This window comes from Micropterus salmoides, unplaced genomic scaffold (assembly GCF_014851395.1).
Source record: "Micropterus salmoides isolate LMB-PRFRI ecotype aquatic unplaced genomic scaffold, ASM1485139v1 Ms_hic_scaffold_14, whole genome shotgun sequence".
In the NCBI taxonomy this organism is placed as follows: domain Eukaryota; kingdom Metazoa; phylum Chordata; class Actinopteri; order Centrarchiformes; family Centrarchidae; genus Micropterus; species Micropterus salmoides.
Window position 1 is genome coordinate 9,489,226 of NW_024040485.1, and position 25,819 is coordinate 9,515,044.

The following is a 25,819-nucleotide window of genomic DNA, read 5'->3' on the forward strand; positions in this document are numbered from 1 at the left end:
TGACACCTGCATGATGAACTGTAATAACTTTTGTGGTAACTTCCAATCTAAATATTAATTTGCCCAATACTCCGGTTTATGAAAAAATACTTACATTACCACCAGCCTCAGCTGTACGTTGTGTTTAAAGCTAATTTGCGAATGTCAGCATGCTAACATGCTAGCCTAAGATGGTGACTATGGTAACCATTATATCTGCTTAACATCGGCATTGTGACTGTGAGCATGTTAGCGTGCTGACATTAGCATTTAGCCTCACAGATCCACCAGCATTGCTGTAAGCTCTTAGTATTGCTAATTACAATTTTCCCTGAATTTATTAACTTGGACGACATACTGCTGTACAACAATAACATGATACATTCATATTACCATATACTATTGAATATTCTGATAATGGAAATAATTTTAAATTGGTTTTTCAATCTCCACTGTTCTTCTCAGTTTAGCTAAAAACCACAGAGCAATCATTAAAAAGTCTTATGTCGAGAAAAGAACTTCTCAGCACCTGATGTCATGTCAACAAGGCTTTATTCTGGCATTTCCAAAAATTTGTGAGGTACAAAAGGTCTATGGAGAGGTGCTGTCTCATTATGAGATTCTAGTGTAAAAGCAGAAGCACATAATATTTTTCAACCAAAGCTGATGCAAGCTTAAGGTTTCAAGGAGAGAGGAAATACACTTAATGTATTTGTTCTCAATTAATAAACACAGGGAGCTCTGGAGGGGAGCATTAAGGTTAGTGTTTTTGCCAATAACCATTTTGAATAACTGTAAAGTCCTGTTTTAAGAAAATGCCTCTGCTCGTAAAGGAAAACCTCCCATTATAATTCCAATTAAGGAACACAAAGGGAGTTAGGAGTGCTGCATAATTTGTGTCCATCAAGTTTTGAAATGCTTCGAGGCCTTCTCATTTAGTCTTTGTCTGTGAAATGAGTCTCTGGTGCCAAATCCTATATCATAACATTTCAGGGAGAGGACTTTGAAATGAATTGTCAACACTGGGCACATGGACAGGTTTTTACAATTATAATGGAACTGACTGGAAAAATAACAGAGCATATTTGAGCAAATTAATTTGGTCTTGCTTATAACTATTACTTGATCTGATATATTAAGTTTTTCAAATAACATTGCTTTACATTTTTCCGTCTGAGGAAGGTAAATGTCAAATTCATGAAGCATTCATAAAATATATATATTTCCTGTATTATCTCCTTTATTCATAAAATAATGAAGAAAACTGTTTACTGTTGATGAAAGATGCTGTATGCTCTTTCCTGTCTTAATAAATAAAATGTGTGGAACCTAAAACACACCTAAACTCTGCTTAATAAAAATAATAATAATAATACTCTTTATTTGTATAGCACCTTTCATGCAGCTCAAAGTGCTTTAGATCATGAGCACTTAAGTAAAAAGTAGTACATAAATAAATAAATAAATAAATAAAACATACAATACAGCAACAAGTAAATAATCCACAAGGACAAAAAAAAAACTGTGTCCCCCTCATAGTCTGACTGTAACATTTTTATTTCCTTTGATCTTCTTCACCAGTAAATATTAATCATCTAAATTTAAGTTATTTGAAAAAGCTACGTGTTTTAGGAATAGTAGCTTTTAAGCTAAATAAAGGGAATAATAATGTATATAACAGTAGCTATTTCTTTGACAATGAATGTATATTGCTAAATATGGCTGATGAACAAGGAATAATTGCAGTCTCATGTCCGTATGAAAAGTTGGCAATAAAATGGCATTCATAGAGCTTGGTCAAAAAGAAACGGAGCTGAAATCTTTTTGATATCAGGCCTTGTCAGACGTATTTCACTTTGAGCCCTTTGATAACGTCAAATCAAAGCAAGGCGCTGACTTGTAAGAAGCAACTTCTTGGGAATACAGGCAGAATACATTGTGGGTTACTTTCTTAAACCAGACAGTCAGACTATGAGGGGGACATACCTGGAGCAAGCTGTTGGCTTGCTAGATTTTCCTCACCTGACACCCTGTTTAAGACAGGGTGAAATGAATATCAATACTCTTTCTTACTCTAAAACAAGACCTGTGATTCTAGATGATGTTGGGAAATCTATAATGATGTTTTATAGTATATTAAACCAGGAAATAGCAGAATGTCTTATTGTTTACTTTAACTAGACACATTACCATACTCTAAAGGAAGTCCAGATTGACAGAAATAATTGCTGCAGCACATGAATATAATAGCCTGCAGTGGGTATTTCATAAAGTGAAACACATTTGCCTCGACATAAATATGAGTGGACCTAACAAAGCAGCAATGTAAACAATGCCATTTGCTCTGAATGCTTTTACTTGTACCATGAAATTTTAAAAAGATAAACAACTGAAACATGTTTCTCTGAAAGTGATTAAGTGTGCGGTAAACCTAGTTTATACGGCAATTGTACTCTAAGTGCCCTACAGCTGTACACAGAAAACTACACTGCACTACACACACTTAAATAAACAGGACCTTGTTATGATTCTGACTTTCTTGCTTTGATTGAAATGTCTCTGTGCCGCTACGAGAACATCCATTTCACCTTTCATGGCATGGCAGTTGATAGAGCAACCTCTACAGCGACCCTGTTCGCATTGCTCTTACTATTCAAACCTGCTCTCCTCGTGTGAGAAACAGCCCTGTCAATGATTGCTAACCTAGTCAAAATATCAAGCGTGAGCAAACGGTGACGAGAGGGAGAATCAACAGAGGAGAATCAATCTGTGGGAAATGCTGGAGGATTACTTCCACCTTAAGCTGGTTAAGATCAATGTGTGCATATATCGTCTGTGTGTGTGCGCGTGTGTGTGTGTGGAGACTGTTTCTGTTATTCAAGACCCAATGCCGCTCCTGGACAAAGCTGGAAGGGGCTGTGTGGATCCTTATGTCAACATTTGTTTGGTGCTGAATCGTGATATGTGTTCAAGGTGTTTCAGAGATGGTATTTCCTTTAGAGGTCGCACATGTGTAGATGGACAGACGATGACGGCAGTTAGCAGTTGATTCTCACCTCGTCAAACGATAAAAAACGACAGTTGGGTCAAAAAAGCTGAGCTTATTATTTTCAGGTTTAAGCTGTTCCTTACTATAACTTAGAACTAAGCAGAAAAGATAAGAAGAAAACCAATATTATTTATTTGTATAGAAAGATGGTTTATTTTATGATAATATTGAAGGGCTGCACAGGAAAGACATTGAAGGAATCACTTTGTTTTAGTCTGGTAGGAAGATAAGCTTAATACTGGAAGTAAGTCTGTTTACTACTCTATAGGGTGATCAAAATTGCTAGCAACACTGGTGCTTGTGTACCTCGTACTGAGTGATGATCCCGTACGTCTGCGCTGGTTCCCTCCACTTCAAGATGATCTTCTCCTCATAGGCACTGCCCTGAATGGACTCCAGAGGAATAGCCCCTGGCACTGTGGGAAATTGTCAAAGACAAATTTCTCAAGAGAGGTCATTTTCAAGATAGAATTGAGTTACTAAAATCAATAACAAGGCGTACACAGTAGGATTTCCATTGATATATACTTACTGCTCTTTCTTTACACCGTATGTGCGCGTCAAGTTAAAATGTTAAAATAAAAAAGCTGTCCCTGCTTTGCAGCTTTAGTGCTTTCTACTATGATTTACCTAGTACCACATCCTGATGTCCATAAAACAATCAATAAGAGAGCTTTTCAAGGACCTACAGTACACAAATGGCCATGAGCCAAAGTCAAACACATCTTATAAGAATGTGTGAGATTATTTTAAGTCATTGTCACTCAAAACACACACGCTGATACAAGTTTTACAGATTTGCACAGATGAAAATTTGTTGCAAACAATGATGAAGTAGTAACCCCATGGGAAGTGTGAGAATCTTAATGTTTCTGCAATGTTTACTACTGAGATTCTGCCAAAGACACCTGGTCCTTTAACCCCTCATGTGAATTGCTTTCATTCTGTAAACGAAACCAAATGATGTGGAGATGTCTTTTTTTTTCCTTTTCAAGATTTATCTTCAAGAATGCAACTACAGCTACATCCCATCTGTACACTTGTTCCCATGGGACCCTAAATACACAGATCCAGAGACACACAGCAGTCTGATAGTGAGAAACAGTTGCCACTTTCAAGTTTCCAACCACAAATATCTGAGCCAGACATGACAAGACTCTCTTTTCGTCAGCTGAGCCTGTTTGTTATCTGGCGGCCGGGGTTCCTTGAGACTTCTATGGAGTTCATTTCCTGTGTCTGCTGAGGCAACACAGAAGATCTTTCATCTTTGAAGGAGGTGAAACAACTATAAGACACAGAGGCTTGCTGTCTGACTCATGTGCTCTCCTGAAAAATATTTGGAAATTCTCAAACTTCTCCTTAGTGTGAGCTGTTTAGCTCTTGTCTAAACAGTAATTAATGTCTGATAACACAGTATAATGTAGCTGTAACTATACACAATCACACATCTGAATAAATCCTTACAGTTTGTCATAAATCATTTATTATTGTTTAAACACATAGAAATCCTTCAGGATAGAAATCCTTCAGGAGTGGGTTATGTCTGTTCACAAAAAGTTTTATTAAAAAAAGGATTAACATAAAGTGCATTTTAAAATGCATACTGTTTTAGTTTGAATGTTTGGTGGTTGGGTTTAATTTATTTACTCTCTATATCTTCTCTCCAGAAATCTAATCTAGGACCAGTTGAGCAAAATCTTGTGTCACACTTCCCAGACCTGTACAGGAAGTAACCTTCTGCATCACACTTACCATCCTCATCAGTCTGAACCTCCAGCTCCGTGCTCTCCATGACCCCCTCTGGATTGCGTAGCACCAGCTTGACACTGAGGTTGGTGAAGGGTGTCAAGTTGTGGATGGTGTGCTGAGGATCACGGCTCTGGGTGTCATAACACACCTCCTCCCGGGTCTCCTCCTTGCCGGCCACCCTGGAGCGGTACTGGACGGTCAGGTTGTAGCTGTGGCAGCGGGTCACATTGTAGCCCAGAGGCTCCCAGCGCACTGTCACCTGTTTGGATTGGATGTCCACCACTTCGAGCCGTCGTGGGCCGTGCATGGGCTCTGGCGGGATGGACAGAGAAAGAAGAATGTGAGCATACATCAAAATAATCAATTAGGGCATAAAATGGCAGGTAGTGCAAGATAGTTTCAATAAAATCAAGGAAATTACTGAGGTCTATGCAAGGGCACAGAGAAGGCGGTGCTCCTTTGGGTCAAAGAAAATCTACTACCAGATATTTCACAACACTTGAGAGCAGCTCACTCCTTTCTTCAAATTGAAATACCATTTTCTCTATTTGGAATTCATATTTCCAGAAAATATTTAAAAATTTCAAAGCCACAGCCTGATACTGAGCATTGCCACATCCCATCACCGTTGCTAACTCGGTCTCACAGCAGCTGCACACACCAAGACACCACAGGTCTGTTGGTGGAAACCCTCAGCAGGAGGTGTATCATCCCTTCAGAGCGTGCCATTCCTCTGCTCGTTCTACCTTGTCCTCTGCCTTTTCCTCTTCTTTTTTTCATCTCGCCCAGTGGCGGTCAGCTATTAGCACCGCACTGTTACAGAGTCAGCCAGCCTGTCAATACAGGCAGGACACAACCCCCACTGCCATCCCATCACCTCTAATCACGTATACTCTGTATATACTCTTTTCCCTTCTGCTTTTTCTCTCTGTCTCCTTTCTTCTATTTCCTCTCCCTCCACCTCTTTTCTTTCCATTCCCCTCCTCTATTACCTGTCTGTCCATCTCTTTTTCTGTGGCTCCCCCATTTCTATTTCCCACTCTCTCTTTTTACTCATATCCCCTCTCTGCCTTCCCCATCTATTTTCCCCTCTTGCACACTCTCTCCCTCTTTCTCTCTCTCTCTCCTCCTCCCACCTATGGGAGGAAAGCAGCCCAAGCACAAGGTAATGGGATCAATTTCCATTCCAGGTTAAATTTGCAGTCCATTTCTCTGGAACTTAACACTTTACCACCTATTAGGAAGAGCCAGGGCTCAATTTCCCCGTTCCCCAGGAGACACAGTCCAGCAATTCAGAGGCAGCCATGTTTAACATTCTGGAGGTGCATGGGGTGAGACTGGACTAGAGCTCCAGCATGCTGTTCATTTCTACAGGCTGTACAAACAAGTAAGAATCTACGAACAACAAAGTTTGCAACCTTTGACTGTGACGCCCACTTATATTTATGACACAACATACAAATTCAATTTTTGCACCTATGTCCAGTGGATACCTAAAGAGAGATAACATCTGTCTTAACAAGCGTTATTAATAATCCTTTAAAAATGTATAGGAATAATTAATCAGATAAGGTTTTGTGTAGTGCTTCAAAAAAAGCTACAAGACAGAAATGAATCTTTTGCAGGAAATGAGGTCATCACTTGTGACATGAGGAAGCTTACAAGTGAGAAAGGATAATGCAAGAAGAAAAACAGTGAGAGATAATAAAGGCGCCTGCTTGTTGAATGAAAGATGGAACACTTTCAGATTTCACAAAGGAGAAACAACAGATGTGATCTCTCCTGTGCTTTCATAGAGCAGAAGAAATATCATTAGAAGGGCCCGAAGGAGGCAGAGGAGGAGCTGTTTAAGACACATGGGGAAAGGACAGAGGTGTGGACTCGAGTCACATGACAAAAATGATGACTTTAGACTCGACTTGACAAAATCAAAGAAGACTTAACACCAGACTCGTGACTTCACTTGGACTCGAGCTGACTTGACACTCCCCATGCCCCAATATAAATTATGATATAAAAAACTGCGCAGCACATCAACATAGCGCAAAGCTCAATTAGACTGCACTGGCTTCCTCCAGCAAGAAGGAACAATCACCGACCGAAGCGCGACCGGGCGCTCCGCGATCTCTTGTCCCTGGCCCTGTACGCCCCAGCGACCCACTCCCTCTCCAGTACCTACAATGGGTTGTGTAGTAGGCCTACTACCGGCGCTCTGTGAACTGTTCGTGATCAGACCCTCTGGCTGGATGAATTTTACGCATAAATCATGCACAACAGCTGGGGCCCTGACGCAGCGCCACACAACTTTCTAAATTCCTCCACCTCACGGAGAATAGAAAGGTCATCTCGAAACAGTGTAGAGTTGTATTGTTGTCTTTGCACTTGTTGAAGCACTTTGTAACTTGTTTTTGAAAAGTGCTCTACAAATAAAGATTATTATTATTATTATTATTATTATTATTATAAAAGAAAGTATTACATTTTAGAAGTTCAATAGTTTAATGTTTCCTAAGGCAATGCGTAATCCTGTTAAATAATTGTGATCTCAATATTGACCAAAATAATTAGCAGCCCTACTTGAACATTTAATTTAATTCATGAAATTATAGAACATCTGTTGTGTGAAACTGCACCTCTGCCTTCTTTCTGTACAGGCTAATGCTTTATTCAATACATTTTTTTAAGTTTCAACTTATAAAAACTTTTGAAATGGTTTTTAAATTTGGTGAAGAGCACATTATGACTTGTTTAGGATGTGAAACTCAAAGTTTAAGACTTGGACTTGACTTGGACTTGTTCGTCCTTGACTTGAGACTTGACTCGGACTTGCTAGTCATGATCGGTCTGGACTTGGGACTCGACTTGGGACTTGAGTGCTAAGACTTGAGACTTGCCTCGGACTTGTAAAACGATGACTTGGTCCCACCTCTGGGAAAGGAACATCAATGTGCAGCGCACGGTACGTAAAGTATGTCTGGAAAATGGAAAAACATCTTTCCAAAAGGAAAGAAAAATGGCAATAAGAAGGATTTGTCACTACTCGTCTGCACAGAGCACAAAAATCCTTGACTGAACATGTATGTCCAGGATTCAAAATGCGAGGCAAGGCAACGGAGGACTAAGGGATAGAGACCTGAGCTCCCCAGAAAGCCTTTTTTCAGAAATATTTATTCAAAATATATGAAATAAACAATAGGCTAATAGCAAGCACTTGTCAACATGCGTGTTTAGTCAGTTAATTTCCAATAATTTGTGTCTAATAAATACAATGCTGTCTTTTCCTGCTGTGGCCATCCATAAGTGGGGGACACATGTTTGTAATCATCATGGGATGCTGTCCCCAAAAGCCACAGTGTAATTCAAACATGTCTAGTAACTTTTTTAACAATGTAAACAATAGAAGAAGATTTTTTTTTCTGACAGGCTGAGTGGTGTTGTGCATTACATCTTGGATGAAAGTGCTTAATATTCTTTGAGAAACCTTTCTACAATGCTGTGTAGGAGTACTCATTTGAATGTGTGTCATGTTTGGTAAAGAGTCTCTGACCTCCAATGATTGGTAAAATTTAAAGGAATGTTTATCTTTGGTGGAAACTGGTATCTAAGACATAGCTGTAGAGTCAAATATTCAGCATAAGGTTAACAGACACAAACTAACCCAACACCACTTTCCTAGGAAACAGCATTACGGGGATTCATATAATAATAAAGTGATCTGCCATTTTAAACAAATGTAATCTGACCAAAAAGTCAGCGAACACAGAAATGGGAAGAATCAGGGATGCAAAACAGGCCTCTACAAATAGGTTGCAACATTGGGAAAGCCATCCAGAAAATGGAAGTTTAAACCCCTATATTTGCGGAACTATCTGTTGGCCGCACTCAGTAGGCAATGGTTACACTAAAAGCACAGAGAATTGCAGGGTGGCCAGGCACAGAAATCAAATTAAACCAGATGCTCTCAAAGTGACAAACGCACCAAAGTGTGAATCTCAAGCAGACGTGCACAAGCGGCTGGTAGGAAGTCTCATTTCTAGAGCGTTCAAGGAGAATGTCACACTCCCATCTTTGTGGAACATCAGAGATAATGTTCACTGCACCCTAATTCTAGCCAATGGAGAGATGCCAACAAGAATGGGAATCACTAGTAAAAAATATAATTGAGGAGCAAAATAGCTCATGCCAACTAAAGATGAAAAATGAAATAGGAGGAATCAATTATTTATTCACATATGAATTTAAATTCTGCTTTTTGGCACGTGGTAAGAACATCAGACAGATATTTTTGTTAGTATGCCAACAGTGATATTGAAGGTACGTTAAGAAACATTGGCCTTTTAGTAACCCGCTTTTATGACTATTCTATAGCCTCTCCCTGGAGTTTTGTTGAGAAAAGGCTAATTGTTTGTTGCCCCATTGGCTCCCTGTAGTGCAAATGCCAGCTGTCTGAGGGAGGCAGTAAAATGTGACGATCTGTGGCGGACACCCAATCACAACTTGTACCCCATGACTCAGAATGACATCATCTGTTTTCATGAACAACAAGGTGCCTCATCCATTGCGGAGCCTGGTCATGATTGTCTTTGAAGAAAGAGGAAAGGGAAAAAGAGAAACAACCCGTGCCATCCTCCCCCACTTAATCTGAAATGAACAGGCCGCACTGAATGGCTGATATCCTTTATAAATCCTTTCGTGCATAGATGGAGGCTACGCAGTCATTTTCAAATAGGCCCATGAATGACAGCTGATGAGATGAGCCTATTACCCCAGTCTGCTATGACTGCTAGTTTAGTTTTATAGACTGAGCAGTAAGAGGCTCAGTATCAAAAGCACAAGCACAAATGACAACAAGGAACAACAAGGCTCTCTCTTGAAATCCATACCATTTTTTTTTTTTTTTTTTTACAATTCTCACAAGCTATCACATACTGAGGGCGACATTGGGGTGAAAGTCCTGAAAATATGACTATAATATCTCTCCAGTATGGCAGATATTTCTAGTGGAATAGAGTTATAATAATGGCTATGAAAGCATCCCTTGGAGCAGGAAATTGCTGAGGTCTATCTTATGCCAGGGCACACAGAATGAGCTCCAGTGAGAGCCAGATTGGTATTCCAAGCGGTGAACAAATTATCACCTGCCCCACACACGCAGATGTAATTGAATAATTTGAATTTGACATTTACATAGAACTATTAGTGATTTTTTGTCATTACAGCGTGACATTTAAATAATGTTTTTAGAAATTATCAGCACATTATTGCCTCTTGTTAATTTGAACGGGCCCTACATATGTGCTACTGCGGCTGAAGTGATAACATGATTTCCCAAACATGAAACAAAAACAACAAATAACCGCATGTTGTAGCCGTCTGTCCTAGAGGGGGCTTCAAATGGTGCACTTAGCTGCTGGGTAGAGCGAGACATTAGTCCTGGATGAAAGGAAACAAATTGGGCATGTCCGAAGAACAGCCACTTTACTGTGAGACAAGTGTGTGGTGTGTGTATGTGTGTGTGAGGGGGACAATGTGTGTTTTCTAGCATGTTTACAGTCTAATGCGAGAAAAAGAGTGTCTGCACGCGTGTACAGCAGCATAGATCTGGTTCCTCAGCGTCTTACTGGCTACATGTACAGAAGAACAATTTACTTATCAGATCTTGCTGAGGCTTTGCTGCGTTCGAGTCATTCAGAAAGCCAGGATCTTTATCAGATCCACATCGATTACGAGCAGAAAAGCCTGGTGCTGGCACAGACTTCCATCTCCCTGCTCAGCAAACAGAACCAGGAGGTGGAAGAAAAGAATACTTCCCCAGTGATTAGAAACCACCATCAAGTCAAGTGTGGTTGCTATCTCATCGGGATAAAACAGCGCTCAGGCTGAGGAGGAGGAGGAGGAGGAGGAGGAGGAAGAGGAGGAGGAGGAGGGAGTCTTGTTGTTTAGAGATGAACAAAGAGAAATGCCTCAACTTTAACAGGATGGCATGTAGACTGTCTGATTCCTTGCTGGAGAATGTCAGCCAGGGCTTGTCACACGCAGCAGCCTTCGCTGTAGACAGTACCAAAACAACATGACAACAGCGAAGATTAAATCCTGGTCGGAGGGCTGTTTTCATGTAAAGTGTTCCATTCTAGGCAGCGAGGCCTGGTATTGCCGTCACTTATCTCTCCATTGCTGTGTGTTATTCGCCCTCTTCTGTTTGAGCTGGGCGGGCTGGGAGGCGAGCACATTTGTTTGCCTCTTTCTATTACATCTCAGTGATAGCACTGAGGCCATTGAGGTAATGACATGGGTTTTACACTTAGGAAATCATTTTCATATCCCGCAGAAGCGAGCCGTAATGATAGCTTTTGATAACCGACAATCAAAGCTCCATCACCCTCCTAGAGCACTCCTCTATGCAATCCTCTGGAGGTAGAGAAGGAGAGGAGGGAGGGGGTTAAGAGGGAGAGATGGATGGAGTCAATGTGTGGGTGAGTGGGTGGGTGGGGGGATTGGAGAAAGAAAGCTAAGACAGAGGAGGGGGGAGGGTAGAAGTGTGAAGGTTTTTGTTGCCATCAAATGCAACAAGTCAAACCAGGCCTTGGGGTTGACGCGTGTACACATGTTATAATTGATAGCACTTTAAAGGCCCTGTACATGGACCTCTTGTGTTCTAACATCCCCCTCTACACCCATTACAAAGTCAGAGACAAATGCCCACATGTTCAGGACACACACACACACACACACACACACACACGCACACACACACGCAGACATTGCCCATACACCTTGGAGGCGTGGATAATCACAAGGATTTATTGAATGGTGGTGGTCGCTCCTCACTCTATCAAGTCCTTCTTTATAGGCCTCATGATAAATGAGACTGCCATGATGGGTGAGGATGAGGGGCCTGCAACGCGCTGGATCGAATTGAAACCACAGAATGAGCCCAGGCGCTGGGCCGGACTGGGCTGCCACCTTGTCTGATGAACCCCCCGAAGCTGTAGGGTGTGGAGATGAATGGGCGAACGGCTTTCTTATCACACCACTGAATAGAAGGGGAGAGCGAAAGCGTGAGCAGGAAAGTAAGATACAGCCCACCAGTACAGGAGGACGATGCATGTCAGGACTCAAGACTGTCAAGTCATACTGAGTCTTTGATCATGATCAAGCACCTTATTGTATGCTTCCCTAAAAAAGCCAACAAGCTCTATTGTGTGAAAGTGATTCTAAAATCATTTGTTGTGTGCAATTTAATGGTTAGAACTATCGTCTACAACATTTAAGGTTTGGAGGTATGCTGGAATAGACCTAGTTCAAACAACACATTGTCTCTGGAAAAAGCAGGTTCCGCAGATTGCAGTAACATGCATGTATCATGCATGTGTTTTCCTGACACTCTGAAGAAGGGTGCCATTTTTCATGCAGAACCTATCTATGGGTTTACACAGAAACTAGTAGGTGCTATGCCACTCACACCATGAATGCATCCACCAGCATGCCTGATAATCCATGTATATGGTGTATTTACATGGAATCAGTCATTTCATGAATTAATAATGGTTACTTACTCCCATTATGTTTTGCAACATACTTGGCAGTGCAGTTGCTAAAAGCCCACTAAAGCTCAAAGGGGTTCTACAGTTTATTTATCAGATGGTAGCATTTAGTAGGGTGGATATGAAGTACAGTGCTGCGGCGTCCACAATAGCACTTGAAGTGATACTGCCATTGCCAAAGACTTTTCTACAAGAAGCAAATATGCTCTTTTCTCTTTGATTCAAATACCAAACACCTGCAGTTGCAAGTCATAAAAAGTTGCACTTTGCAGTATCTAACATTTTGACGGATGGAAATTGAACAAACACCTCAATGAATAACAGGGTATAAAATGTCAGTAGCTAGTATTTTCTATCACTGGCCATTTAGAAGGATTAAAAGAACAAACCTAGCAAGTGTGCCTCCGGGGCACCGGGGCAAAAGGTGAAGGGAAGCGCAAGTCCACCGACCGGATGAAAACAAATAGACAGCCAGTTGATGGGAGAAGAAGAGGCAGCGGAGGTGGAACTGGTTAAATCAATCTTTCATTTAGTTTCCACCAATATACTGTGCAGTGATTGGGGTCAGAGTGACAGGTAGGCTGACCCCCTCCTCTCCCATCTGTCTTAACACATACACACGGGCACACATCCATCTCTACTGTCAGACCAGGCTTTGTCTTTTGTTTTCACGTTCCTGGGGAAAACGCCTGCGGTTAGGGCTTACAAACAGGAAGAACACAAGCTCTCATTTACCGACGGGCACGCAATCCCTACAGAAGCGGTGGGAGGTTACCAAGGTGATTCTTCAACTTCAACAATCCCCAGATGGCTCGTGTGGCATTGTCGTTTGTCGCCAAAAACCTGGATGTGTCCCACTCAACTCAGGGTGTTACCTAGAGTGTAAATCAAAGTGAAGCGCTTGACTTTGCGAAATGGTTGCTGCGTTTTCTGAGCCACCTACTTAGGAGATATATGAGATCTAAGATCTAGCTATCTAGGTGGTGGAATACAGGACATAAATCTCAGCCTTCCTGACATTCCTGTCCTTTAGTTGGGGAGGAGACGCACAAATGTTCTTGAGTTACAGTTATACAACCAGACTGAATGAGTGCTTCCTGGACGCCTAGCAAGGGGAACGGGACATCTATAATTCAGCAAAAGGATGGAGAAAATCTGTGACAAAAATTACAGCAGATAGACCATAAATAATTAAACACGAAGAATAGAAACATTTAAAGACCTTGAGAGGCATTTCAGTTCAAATTTAAAAACGGCAGGAAAAAAAAGATCTTGCCAAGCCTGACTAAACTACAGCTATTTATCATTCTCTTGGGGCTTAAGATTTGAGGTTACAAACAACCTCCACGATAATTGTTTGTGAGAAGCTGAAGAGGCAGGTCTAAAGAAAGAAGATGCTAAGTTTGCATGGATGTCATTTGTGCACATCTGTTCTCATAAACTCAATTCCTTCCTGTTTGGGGAATAGATAGATGGAGTGATGGAGATGAGGGAAATAATAATAATAATGAAACAACTATAAATGCAGAGTCCCTTCTACTCTCTCTCTCCCTCCCCCTTTCCAAGAGCAGTTGTTTGAAGATGTGCCCTTGAAAAAAAATACAATTTGCCTTTTGCTGTACCAATATCATAGGACACAATTCACCATTCTACTTCCAACTGCCTGTGATAAAAAGACTTATTGTGGTCCTCCTATAACCTTCCTGCACACCACAAACTCAATCTACCCTGTTTTCTCTGACTGACAAAGGAACACAAATTCAATGGGCCTCAAACCAAGGCTTTTCATTCGCCTTGCCACAGACAATATAAACCATATAGGTCACATGACTGCCAGCTATTGTGGTGACAGACCAGACCAATGTTATCTGAGATGGTGAGGTGAAGTGACTTTCTATTCATGCCTTAAGGCATCAATAGCATTAATTAGACACATCAAACCTAGCAAACAATTTCCTTTCCTTTCAGACCCACAGAGACAGATCTGGTCAATCTTAGCCATAGAAAAAAAAGAAATCAACACAAACGGTTACCCGTGGATTCCAACGGGCATGGCTGCGTTGTGTTCCAGCTGCGTCTCATTCTGACTGCGATGCTGCCACCTTAACTGAGCGCAGCCATTTTAGAGAAATTCTTGTGATTCCACCAGATGAGCCACAGTGCGTTTCAGAAGCTTCCCAGAAGCGGCTCACCACTCTGCTCCATGGAGAATAAGTGGCTAGAACTATGAACGCATGTTGATGCGCAACCTATGCACGCAACGTGGTTTTCTTTTCCTAGCTGCAGTTTATGAACACTGTTCAACAATAGTTGTATTTCACACTAACATTAGTTAGACACACAAAGTCTGGCAAGCAACCAAGACACAGACAGACCGAGATGCAATGCCCAGCTTGGTTAGCAGGACCGACAGAGAGAGTTGCACTGCAGCTGCGCATTAACTGATTACGGTTATCAGCCGACATCAGACCTTGAGAGGAGAGAACACATCCTTACTTGACTGCTGTCATTGAATTTTTTCTCTTCTCGTGCCCAGAGGGATAGGCTAGTTTCCTCTTAAGCCTCTCAGCAAAGTTGTTGGCACTGATAGGCTACACGCTTTGACCTTTGACATGAGAGTGTGTGTGTGTGTGTGTGTGTGTGTGTGTGTGTGGGGGGGGGGGTCGCTAGCAAACATCATATGCTGTCAACCTGTGTCTCCGTCCTTGGACAACTATGCATCATTCTTCGTACTCTTCTTCTTTTATTCTTTATATATGCAATTTCAGTATTTACACAAGGACATGCACAATCAATTCTTCCTGAAGGTGAGGTCAGTTTCAACAAAAGTGAAACTTGACCTGTGAATTTTTTAATTTTCCAGAGCTGGTTAGAGCTAGCACCAAAAGCGGACAGATTCCTGAAAGCAAATAAGACGTGAATAACAGTCTTAATGCAAGTGATGCTGAGTGCTAACTGTCCTTACAGTAAGTCAGGTCATTAAATCTTATTGTCCATCAAAGTGCATGGTTTCTTCACAAATTAAGTATACATTGGGGAAAAAGGTCTTTTATACTGTAGATTGCACTTTTCAAAGTCCTTTCTGACAGTTCAACAAAAGGAATGACATTAACTTAAGTATATCAGTCTTACCATTATTCATTATTTCGTAGCCATGGTGAATATTACACATTTTTTCAAAGCTACCCTCTGTAGCTTTGAAAAAAGCTTAGCAACCCTTTTGGTGAAAGCAGCTGAGTTAGTTAGCATTTGTAGAGAAATATTTTACTTCAACTGTTGCAACCCCCTTGCTTGAACGCTTTTATTAAAGCTTCTGATGCACTTACAAACAGTAACAAACGAACATCATGCTCAAAAGCATTGGCTACCAAACTGCTACTTTTGTTGCAGCATCTCTGAAGTCCATCTTGTGCATCAGTAGCTTCAAATAAATACATGGAATTTATTCCCTTTTTTTTTTGCAGGCAAGAGGCATCCAATTTTATTTTCTATTTTTGTTGGCATGATTGGAAGGTCCTTTTCCCCACTGTATATGATGTTTTCATTTCATTATATGACACTCCTTCATTGAGCATGGCTGCTATAATGTTTTGTCCATGTATAGGAGTTTACATTTTTGCTCGCCAACTCTTGTACTGCACAAACAATGCACGCTTTCTGACTGCATTAAAAAATATATACTTGACTTAAAATCCCCTATCATGAAATTATTTTTAATAAATGCTTTACTTGGTAGAGCTTTAATAAAACACACAAGCTCATCGACAACTTCAATATACTTAGTGTGTAGTCTAAAATGTGATATTAATGGAGAAAAAACACAATTTTAACACGATTAACACAATTTTCAGAAAACATGTAAAATTTTGCAGGATCAAAGTCTGCAGCAACATTCACTTCAAATTGTCCCTGCATCAATGCTACTCAGAGAAATTATTGTACTTGGCAATAAAGCGATTCTACCACTACTACCATTTATATGTTGTCAAACACTTGCATCATTTTTATTTTCAGCAAAACAGACCTGGTCTTTCACAAATTAACCAGGAGGCTGAATGCAAATAATAAACCTTGGTGTGGGTGAACATAATTGCGCAGCTCCTCCCTACTCTCCACTGTTATAAACAAGTGTTTAAGCAAGGGCTGATCCCTGATTAATGCTGATTCCCCTGTGTTTAATAGCACTCAGTGCAACAGAATGGCAAAGTAAAAACAAACAGATGAGGCTACTCCCACGTGGTACCGGAGAGCAGATGGAGACAACTTATAGATGGAGATGTGGAGTTGGCAGAGGCTGGAGTCTGAGCAGGTGTTTGGACCCAGCATGGACATCATGTACTGCCATTTTTAAAGTGCCTGGGAGCCAGCGGGACAGCAAAGGCCACACGGCGGAGATGAGGCACGCAGAGCAGACTGTTCTTCTACCATGGAAACTAGTATGAAATTATCTCTGCTGCATCAGAAATTGCTGTGTGGAAAAACATGCACCCCTTACTCTGGCTCAATCAACTTCAAATGGTTTTAAAATAATTACCAGGCTTGATTGATTCAGACACCGCTAAAGTGACAAAAGTAACTGTCTTCAGCAGATGTTTGTTTTTTTGAATAAAATGTTTCAAATGTTTGCTTGTGAGGTGGAGTGAAAGCCCGTCTGCATCTGTGATTGTCTTAACCCAAAGCAGATTATTATTGTGAAGACTGAAAAGCCCTGGCAAATACAGATCTAAATTACAGCACAGACTGCAGATGAGCAGTTGTTTAGGGCTTGCATATCTATCTTCCTAGTATGGTCTGGAAATGGTTTCTCTGTGTGAGACGGTCTTTCAATAGTGTTGCTGAAATGCAGGGCACCCTGCTGTGATCCTAGGGCTCCACCTGATAATACACGGTCTTCCTTCAAGCAGCCCTTACCAGGCGTGGAGGACTCTGAAGTGGTAAACAACTTCACACAGACATAAATTTCACACGGAAGGGGAGCGCAGTTACCAAATGTTTTCCTCCTCTAGCTCAAAAATGTTTGGCGAGTCATTTTGGCCAGTAGGAAAAGAGGAAAATAACAAATGTTAACAAGTTGCGAAATTTGACATCGCCGGTCCAAAGACATAAGCATATGCAAAAGCAATATGTTGTTTGACTCATTCTGCAAACCCTTGAAACTCACAAATAACCCCCCAGAGCAATCACAGAGCCTTGGAAAAGACATTCTTTTGAAGTTCGCTAGGAAAGTAATGAAAGTGCTTCATGGGAAGGAAAACCTTTCAAGGCTACTCCTTTTTTCCTCCCACTTCTGAATTGAACTAGTAGCGTCCTTACATTATATATTCCCCATTTTACAGAAGATTGAATTAAAACATCCTTTGTCATCAGAAACATTGCTCAGTTTGCGAAGTGACAAAGGCAGGCTATGAATAATTATGTGAGAGACAGCGCTCTAAAGTAGCCACAGATTTTCATTAGCGCCTCCAGACAGCAGTGCAGGGAGAGGGGGAGCGAGTCTCTGGGTCTGTCTGTATCAACAGTGATGTATCACACAGCCCTGAGAGTCTTAACCGTTCAATTAGGAGCTCTGCTGAGGTCCAGCCTGTCAGTGGGAAAGACCAGCAGAGAGCCGGACAAGATCAAGAGCTGCTTCCTCAAACACACTTCAGGAGCCGGGGCCATCAATCTCCCTGACTGAGACCAGCAGGGTGGCCAAGGGGCAGGACCCCCGCTGAAGCTGGGCCTGGCTCAGAAGGATGTACGCAGGTAGGACCACTCATCCCTATCAGCCAGCCTAAAAATGAATAAGCTCATGACCTTCACAGTGGGGAGAGGGAGTTACACCCTGGGCAGGGAGAGAGAAAAATCTCATTTTCATCAGCATTTCTCTGGACACCAAACAGCATTAGCCTGGGAAAATGCTGAGGCTAGGTTTGTTTTGTTCCTCGAGCTGGCATCCTGTTACAGCATGGGAATTTAGCTGGTTAATGTTGTGAGAAGGGCAATTTGTACAATATCATCAGGCATTCTCAAAGTGTTTATGTACATGTTTGAGTTTGAATGCCCACAGTATAGCAGCAACTTAATGATTCAAATTTAAGGTGCCACTCTGCTTCACACATGATATCAATCTGTGTTTCTGATGAATTAGGAAGTTTGCATGGACTTTGGAATGAGAATTAAGCTGAATAAACAAGTAGTTATAAAACTAACCATGTGGCAGAGCAGTTTTCAGCTCTATGCCTGGAACAGACAATAAATCATATCAATTATTGTGACACACAGCTGCTGCAGGGGAAGTTTACTTAAATGTGTTATTGTTCCATTGGTTCATAGGTGTTTTTCTGTTACATGTATTTAATTGTTCCAGGTGCTCACTGTTGAATACATTACTTAGAAAAGAGACAATTTATGTTCATATGCCAAAAATCTATAGGTGAAAACAATGAAAACACAGAGGACTTTGTCTGCTATGGAAAACTAATTACCTAAATAAAATCTAAATGATATATGTTGGCCGATTGTGAGCTGCACTTTTTGCAGTATTTTCTTCAAATGCAATGGGAGGAAACACAATGGAGCTTTACCAACAATGGAGTCCTGATGGATATTTATTATATGCAGATGGTGGTAAAAAACAATAGAAATCTTTTTCAAATGTTTTGTTTGTTAAAAGTAAATTAAGGATTGTTCAAGCTCAAATACAACAAGCCTGAGGCAGCAATACTAAAATTAAAATAAACAAACGAATGCTAATTGAATGAACTGCTCATCTGCTTTGACCATTCTTTTTCACAGCATTGTTACAAATTCCAGTATCTTTATCTGTATTTAATCAAGTGGGGCACTTTTGTTCTCTGTTGTCTATGTTTCGGTTGCAAGTCATTGTGTTGGACCTATGCAAAGTGCTGACAGTGAAAGTGATCTTAATTTTTTCAGGTGTTAGCGCTGTTAGCTGTAACAGAGATGTTATCCTCGTTTGTGGATGCGAGGTACCAACTGGCACATAGATAAAGCTCAGTCACATTTAGCAGGCTGCTAATTCACCACAAAGGGGAGTTAAGTTAGGCCGATTATACACGTGCTGAGGGTAAAGAACGTGCTGCAACCTTAACAGTTATGCTAGCTGCAGGAAATACATTTTAAATAGCAGCTGTTTTTTTGTGTGTCTGTATTTTGGAGGGGGGGGGGGGGGTTAACATGTGATCAATAAGTTTTATTCTATCATCTTTATTTCCTCCACTCACTTTATACACTCAGCTTTGAACAATCGCAAATTATTTTGCAATAGATATGAAAAGCTCCAAATACAAAATACTGCTCTTCCGTGGGCATCGCCTTTGGAGTGTAATTGAGAGATAATTAATTATCAAGCTAGAGTTGAGAGAGGCTACTTACCAGCCCCCGTGTTGTGTTGCTATTAGATCTATTACAGGAGTAATTTGACTGGATTGTCTACAATAAAACTTCAGAGAAACTTACTCCAGGGGAGGGAAGAAAATTTGATTTACATGCACTGACCATTTCAGAATACAAAATCAGCTGGGCAATTAAAGTTTACTGCAGAAAGTGGCATTACCATGGTTGTCGTATTTTGGGTGTCAGTGACAGTTTCTCTGAATCACTTGTAAATTGCTAGTGATATTATATTTGTTTTAACTATATACATGTTACTTGTGTTATAATTTATGTTTTTATAGCTCATCTGTCTCAAACATACAGTTTATGCTGTATGATTACATGTGCTAACATAGCCACTTGGCTTTGGTACACTTTGAATGACGTTTGCATTATGCAGTTGTTCTCCATGATTTAATTTGTATCTAATAGAAACTTCTTCTTTGTTTGATTTAAAAAGACACAAATGCCCCATGCAGCACATTTCTCATGTCAAAATAAACAGATTCTAATAATGGTGTGGCGGTTTCAATGGCGTTCCATTACATCTGTGATATTTTAGTTGGTTTAGATACTGTATGTATTTATGTTACTGTATTCATACTGTATGAATTTAAAGCCCGTTCATGTAAAATCCTACTGATGCTGTGTAAGTAATGGTATTATTGGCCTCACCAGCACATTTGGTCCTGGCCCTCAGAGGCGGTCCGGGGGCTCCAGTGCCTCCCTCCAGAGGTCTGGTCAGCAGAACACTGATCTCGTATTCTGTGTCTGGATCCAGGTGGCCGATCTTGTGTGTGGTCTTGTCTACTGGCTGCAGGTCGTACATGGTGCCAGAGACAGTGCGGTATTCCACCTCCCTGTCGATGATTGGGCCGTCCCCATTGATGGAGTTGGCATTCAGCTGGATCCAAAGGTACGTAGCGCCAACAGCAGTCAACTGGGGTGGTGCAATTGGCACTGGGGGCTCTAGGGAAACAAAATGTTTTTGACCAACATTAGATGACCAAACTATAATGGTGAAATGATGGAAAGTCTTGACAATACTCCCTTCCTGGAGATCTCAGGCAGGCAAATTCTGTATCCTCTTTTAAATCTCTTCTTAAAACTCACTTTTATCCTATGACATTTTGTTTACTTACGGTATTAGTTGTAGTTGTATTTATTTAAATGATTTCTTCTTTTTTATATCTTATGTTTTGGATTTGATTTATTTGTATTTGTTTTGTTTGTAAAGTATGCACCTTTATTTGGAAAGATGCAATATAAATAAAAATTATTATTATCTTAAGTAAGACAGAAAATTATATATTTTTAATTTGTATAAAAGGCACTGACATTTATATCCCTATGCATACATATACATATATTTACATATATATATATACACATACATTATATATAATATAATAATGCTTGTACCAAGCAAACAAGATGTTTAAAATCAATTTCTTCTTTTAAACAGTCAACCACATCAAAATTCTCTTGAAGCACATGAAGAAGATCTTCATGTTTCCCTATAATAGAGGTTTTTAAGAACAGCCACATAACAATCAATAGTTCCAGCTTGGCGTGCAATCTCATCATAGGTAGTACACTGACTAAAGTCAGCAAGAGTATGGCAAATGATGCTCCTATTGAACAATGTATTGATTTCAATCAGAGAACTTTTATGAAAAAGCCTGAAGTAATTGACAACTACTGTAGTTGTCATCTCTCTTGTCTGACTCAGGAGCTGGTTTAATCTCAACTCCTGACTGTTTTGTGGAATTATGAAATTCTATTTGAAGCTAAAATTATTAATGGGAAAGCCTAAATAACAACTCTGCAGTATGTTAACCTGTGGCGGTTTTGGGGAGGACCAACAGGGGCCAGTGCCCCTATAACACAGAGCTTGGACCCCCCTATGGCCCTACAACGTCTACAACAGCCCTATTGAGCTGGCAGCCCGCGGGCCACATCCGGCCCAGCACGTAATCTAATAAATATGACAACAAAAGTAAACTACATGTAGGCCTATAGTGTAAGAAAGTAGCTAAAGAGTGTCGATTCCTTCTCATCTTTGTTTCACAAGCGCTGTACCAATCACTGCCAATCAAGGTTCAACAACTGTCCGACATGCAGCCTCTCCCCTCCTCTGTGTGCAGAGCGCCTCCACTCCACACACTCAGACACGCATGCGCACACGCGCACACACTGATCAAAGTGAGCCAGCTGATCAGCGGACATTGACGACAACTACGCTCGTTAGTGTAAGTAATAAAAATTTAGCGAGTACAAAGCTAATATTTTACTAACACACCTGTTTAATAAGCATAAACACACAAAACACAACGTTTTAATCTGCTCAGTCTCTCAGCTGTGTTTTGGTTTTTCACAGGCACAGTGTTAGTTTGGCTAATAACTTATTGTTACAAACAAGCTAAAGTGAAAGTGTCTGTCTTTAGTAAGTGTTTAGCTTAGTTTGTCAATACATTAAAATATGGTACATTGTAAACTCAGCTGGTGGCTGAGACAAACCAGTCCTCCTCATTTTAGATTTGTTTCCAGTGAGATATTAGTGACTTTGCTATTGTAAATCATGTTGCTGCTCTAGAAACAACATTTAGTTAATAAAAATGTTACATTCTCTTTTTTAAAATAATAGCCTATATTCAATTATTTTGTAATAAATAGGACTGATAAGAGCATTGATAAAGAACTGAACCGGCCCATCTCTGTGTCCTGGTTTTAAAATCCGGCCCAATTGAATAGCCCAGGTCTACAGTGATCATAGTAATATATCTTCCTTGCCACAAAATGTACATTAAACTTAATGCAGCATTGTAGACAATGTTTTGTCCTTGTAATCCATGTTTCCATTGCATGGATAAACTTTGGATATTGCTGAAAATTGTTCTCAGTGCCCCTCCTTAAAGGGTAAATTATTATCAGAACAATTTAATAATGCATTGCATTTAAACAGAACTTTTCATACACAAAAAGCGATAACAGTAGCCTACTGGTCCTACATGCAGCCTGCCAAAATATGTATTCCACTCCATAATGCACAGATGATGGCCTACTATCAAGTATTATTCAAGTATTTCACATCATGACTAATAACAGGGGTGAATATGGTGGTGTTTCTTGTTTCCTAGCAAAAGTTATAGTGGGATACAAAATAGAAACTGGGATCCTGAGAATATTTAGTACACTAGAGCTTAAACTGTTCATTAAGCTTTACAAAGAAGTGTTGCATCAAAGAATGTACTGTAACTTGAGATAAAATTAACAGGATTTTTTTTGTATAATGTAATTTAATAAAACTGTAACTAAGTTACTGAAAAGATCCTGTTACTGAAACAAATAACTGTAAGTTACTGAAACATACTAAAACATGGCCTTTGTCTCTTTTGTCCCGGATTGATTGTGCCCCTCTGACAAAACAACTGGCCCCAGCCTGGCCCCCTCAATAAAACTGGTCTAGAACCGCCACTGATGTTAACTATGTGGACTATTATTGCTTTTACACAATTCCTGCGGCATGCCAATTATTTTAGTTGTAATGCAAGTTTGCCAGAGCTCAAGAACACACATAATGCAGTTTGGTGAGTAACAATGAATGTAAACACAACTTTGTTTTCAAGAAAACACCACAGTGCCCCTTTAAAGAGTGAGATTCACATCTAAGCAGTATTTTCATTTTTTAGCTAATCGAGGTTAAGCTAATTCTATTTTATTTCTATTTTATATACTGTTGGAAAGTTTAATCCATAACAATGCATCATAGGCTATTTTATAACATCATCATAATCGAAAGCTTGATTTGTAAAGTAACTTTAATGATAGCCATCTAATAAATGTAGTGGAATATTTTTACAGGCTACAGCACTTAAGTAAATGTACTTATTTAACACACTTGCTGTTCAAAAGAAGGGCAAGTATAGACAGACAGGATTTTTAAAATGTTGCAATTCAAACAGTTTCAAAATGTTTAAGCCCTCCACAATATTGTCAAAATAGGTCAAGCGGTTACCAGAAATTGTATTATTTCGGTATAAAACTCTTATTAAGAGAAAGCTGTAGTCTTTGGTTAATAAATAAAAGACACATTGCACTATTGTGCAAATATTAAATTAAGGTATGGGTCATTTTCTCTAAAATTAATAGTATTCACTTAGAAATGAATCAAAATCTAGGCCTTTAGAACCATAAGTGTTCGTTTGAATTTGTTACCAATGTAATCTCAAGTTGTTCATTACGAGTTTATCAGACAAGCGTGGTGTTCAATGACAAGCTTGAAAATAACCTTTTCTCTGTTGTCACCAATATTAGTCTAATTTTGCTTAAACCTTGTGCCATTTGTGGTTTAATGAGGCTTCTTGAAATGTCACACAAGTTCTTTCAACTGTGGGATATTTTCAGGACTGCATTATTATATAACCAGGCAAGGGGATGTTGCAGTAACGTTTGAGCCAAAGTGTTATTAGAAAAGTCCATAAAAATAGCTCCACACTTTTATCCTCCCTTCTGACAAAATGCTTATTAGTTACCATTCAAATATAGGTACAACAAAACAAGTCCACCTTCACTATCTCACAGTCAGGCTTCGAACACAGTGTCTGCTGGTGCAACCAAAAACCTGCCATTGGCAACAAACAGCTATGACCCACAGCCAAAGCAATGCTTAGGAATCTACCTTTGTCATGCACTACAATAGTTACATGTCCCAGAGGCCACAGTGAGTAGCTCTAATTAGCGTAACAGAATAATGCCATGAGTCACCTGGCTGCTTCTCATGGAGTTGTCATGGAGAAGGAGAACTCTCCAGGCACATTAGGAGCAGTCTAAGGTGTCCTACAGAGAATTGGAGGCTCTCCCTCAGCAGATGGTTACCCCACGGTGACCTCCGTCGCAGGTCCCTAAACTCCCACTAATCCAAGCTTCCAGTGTTGCTGTCAAACATCACCTAAAGCGAACCAGCTAATCCAGCAGGTCCTCTCCTAGACTTACACGCTGCGCACCAGTCTGTTTGTTGGAGCCAGACAGAGGCATGAGGTGATCCATAATCTGCCTTCAACCATTGGCTTGTTTTGATGGTCTTTTCTTTAAAGTTATGTCTTTAAAGGGGTTTAACCGACTTAAGTGGCAATATGCTAAGATTCATTTATGCAACAGAAAGCAGTCTCACACTGTAAAACCATGTCTCATTGTACAATGATGTATTAAAAATACTGTAATAGTGTTTGGCATCTGCAACCTTTTAAATCATCAAATGAGACTAAAATATTTAAAATGGGTTTCCCAATGTTGATTTCAGAGAACAGAGCACTCAGATTTTCTTTAGTGGCTTGGCTTTTTGACTTTTTTTTTAAAGTAAGGACTTTGTAAGATAACTGGATAAAAAGAAATCTGGATAAAATGTCAGTCATTGTTAATAAAAAGCGTCATGTGGGTTGGTAGCAGATTTTATTGACACATTTGCCAACACGCTCGTTCTGTGATAGCGCTTTGTGATGCAAGGGACCAAATGGCCCTCAAAATATGACAAAGTTTCTGTTTGTTGACTCAGACATGACTTGCTCACAGGGTGAGAAAGAACAGGAAATTCAACTTCAACTAATATCCACTTAAGTTATAATACTGCATCTTCTGATTATCTTGTATTATCTTACAGGATTACCTGTGACACCGTCAGACTGTGGGATTCAAATTCATCCAAAGTATCACACAAGAGCTCTTCAATAATTTAACCAATCTTCCTTTTCTATAGAGAACATGCTTTTTTATGCACTGTAATGCATAGATTATGCATAGACATTTGCTGTTATCACTTGAGACTATTTCCACAAATAAGCAGCATGGTGTATTATTGCAATAAGCATGTAATTTAACTTTGCTTCACAAAAGCAACATCAGCTTACGGTGATGAAATAATTCCTGTAGGTGCAGTAATCCTCTGTTCAACAGCCACAGCAGACGCACTGAAAATAACGGATTACCGGTGTGAAATACACTCAAGTGCTGGAACACTTTAGGATATTAACGACTCAATTCCTACTGTTTAAGCCTTACGAGGCAGCTTCGCAGCAATGGGGCCCTGGAAAGGGCTCAGAAGTGAACTCTGTGCTGGCTCGAG

General features: G+C 40.1%; 1 protein-coding gene across 13 annotated transcripts in view; it reads right to left on the reverse strand.

Moving 5' to 3' along the window:
* LOC119901824 (receptor-type tyrosine-protein phosphatase mu-like) overlaps positions 1 to 25,819 on the reverse strand; it is a 154,778-nt gene that overhangs the window by 68,336 nt on the left and 60,623 nt on the right. For all 13 annotated transcript variants that reach the window (XM_038717517.1, XM_038717518.1, XM_038717524.1 and 10 more), the window contains exons 7-9: positions 20,374 to 20,667; positions 4,781 to 5,089; positions 3,335 to 3,444 (exon numbers count right to left, since the gene is read on the reverse strand). In XM_038717517.1, the coding sequence (XP_038573445.1) occupies positions 3,335 to 3,444; positions 4,781 to 5,089; positions 20,374 to 20,667 (713 nt within the window). The remainder of the gene's footprint in view (positions 1 to 3,334; positions 3,445 to 4,780; positions 5,090 to 20,373; positions 20,668 to 25,819) is intronic.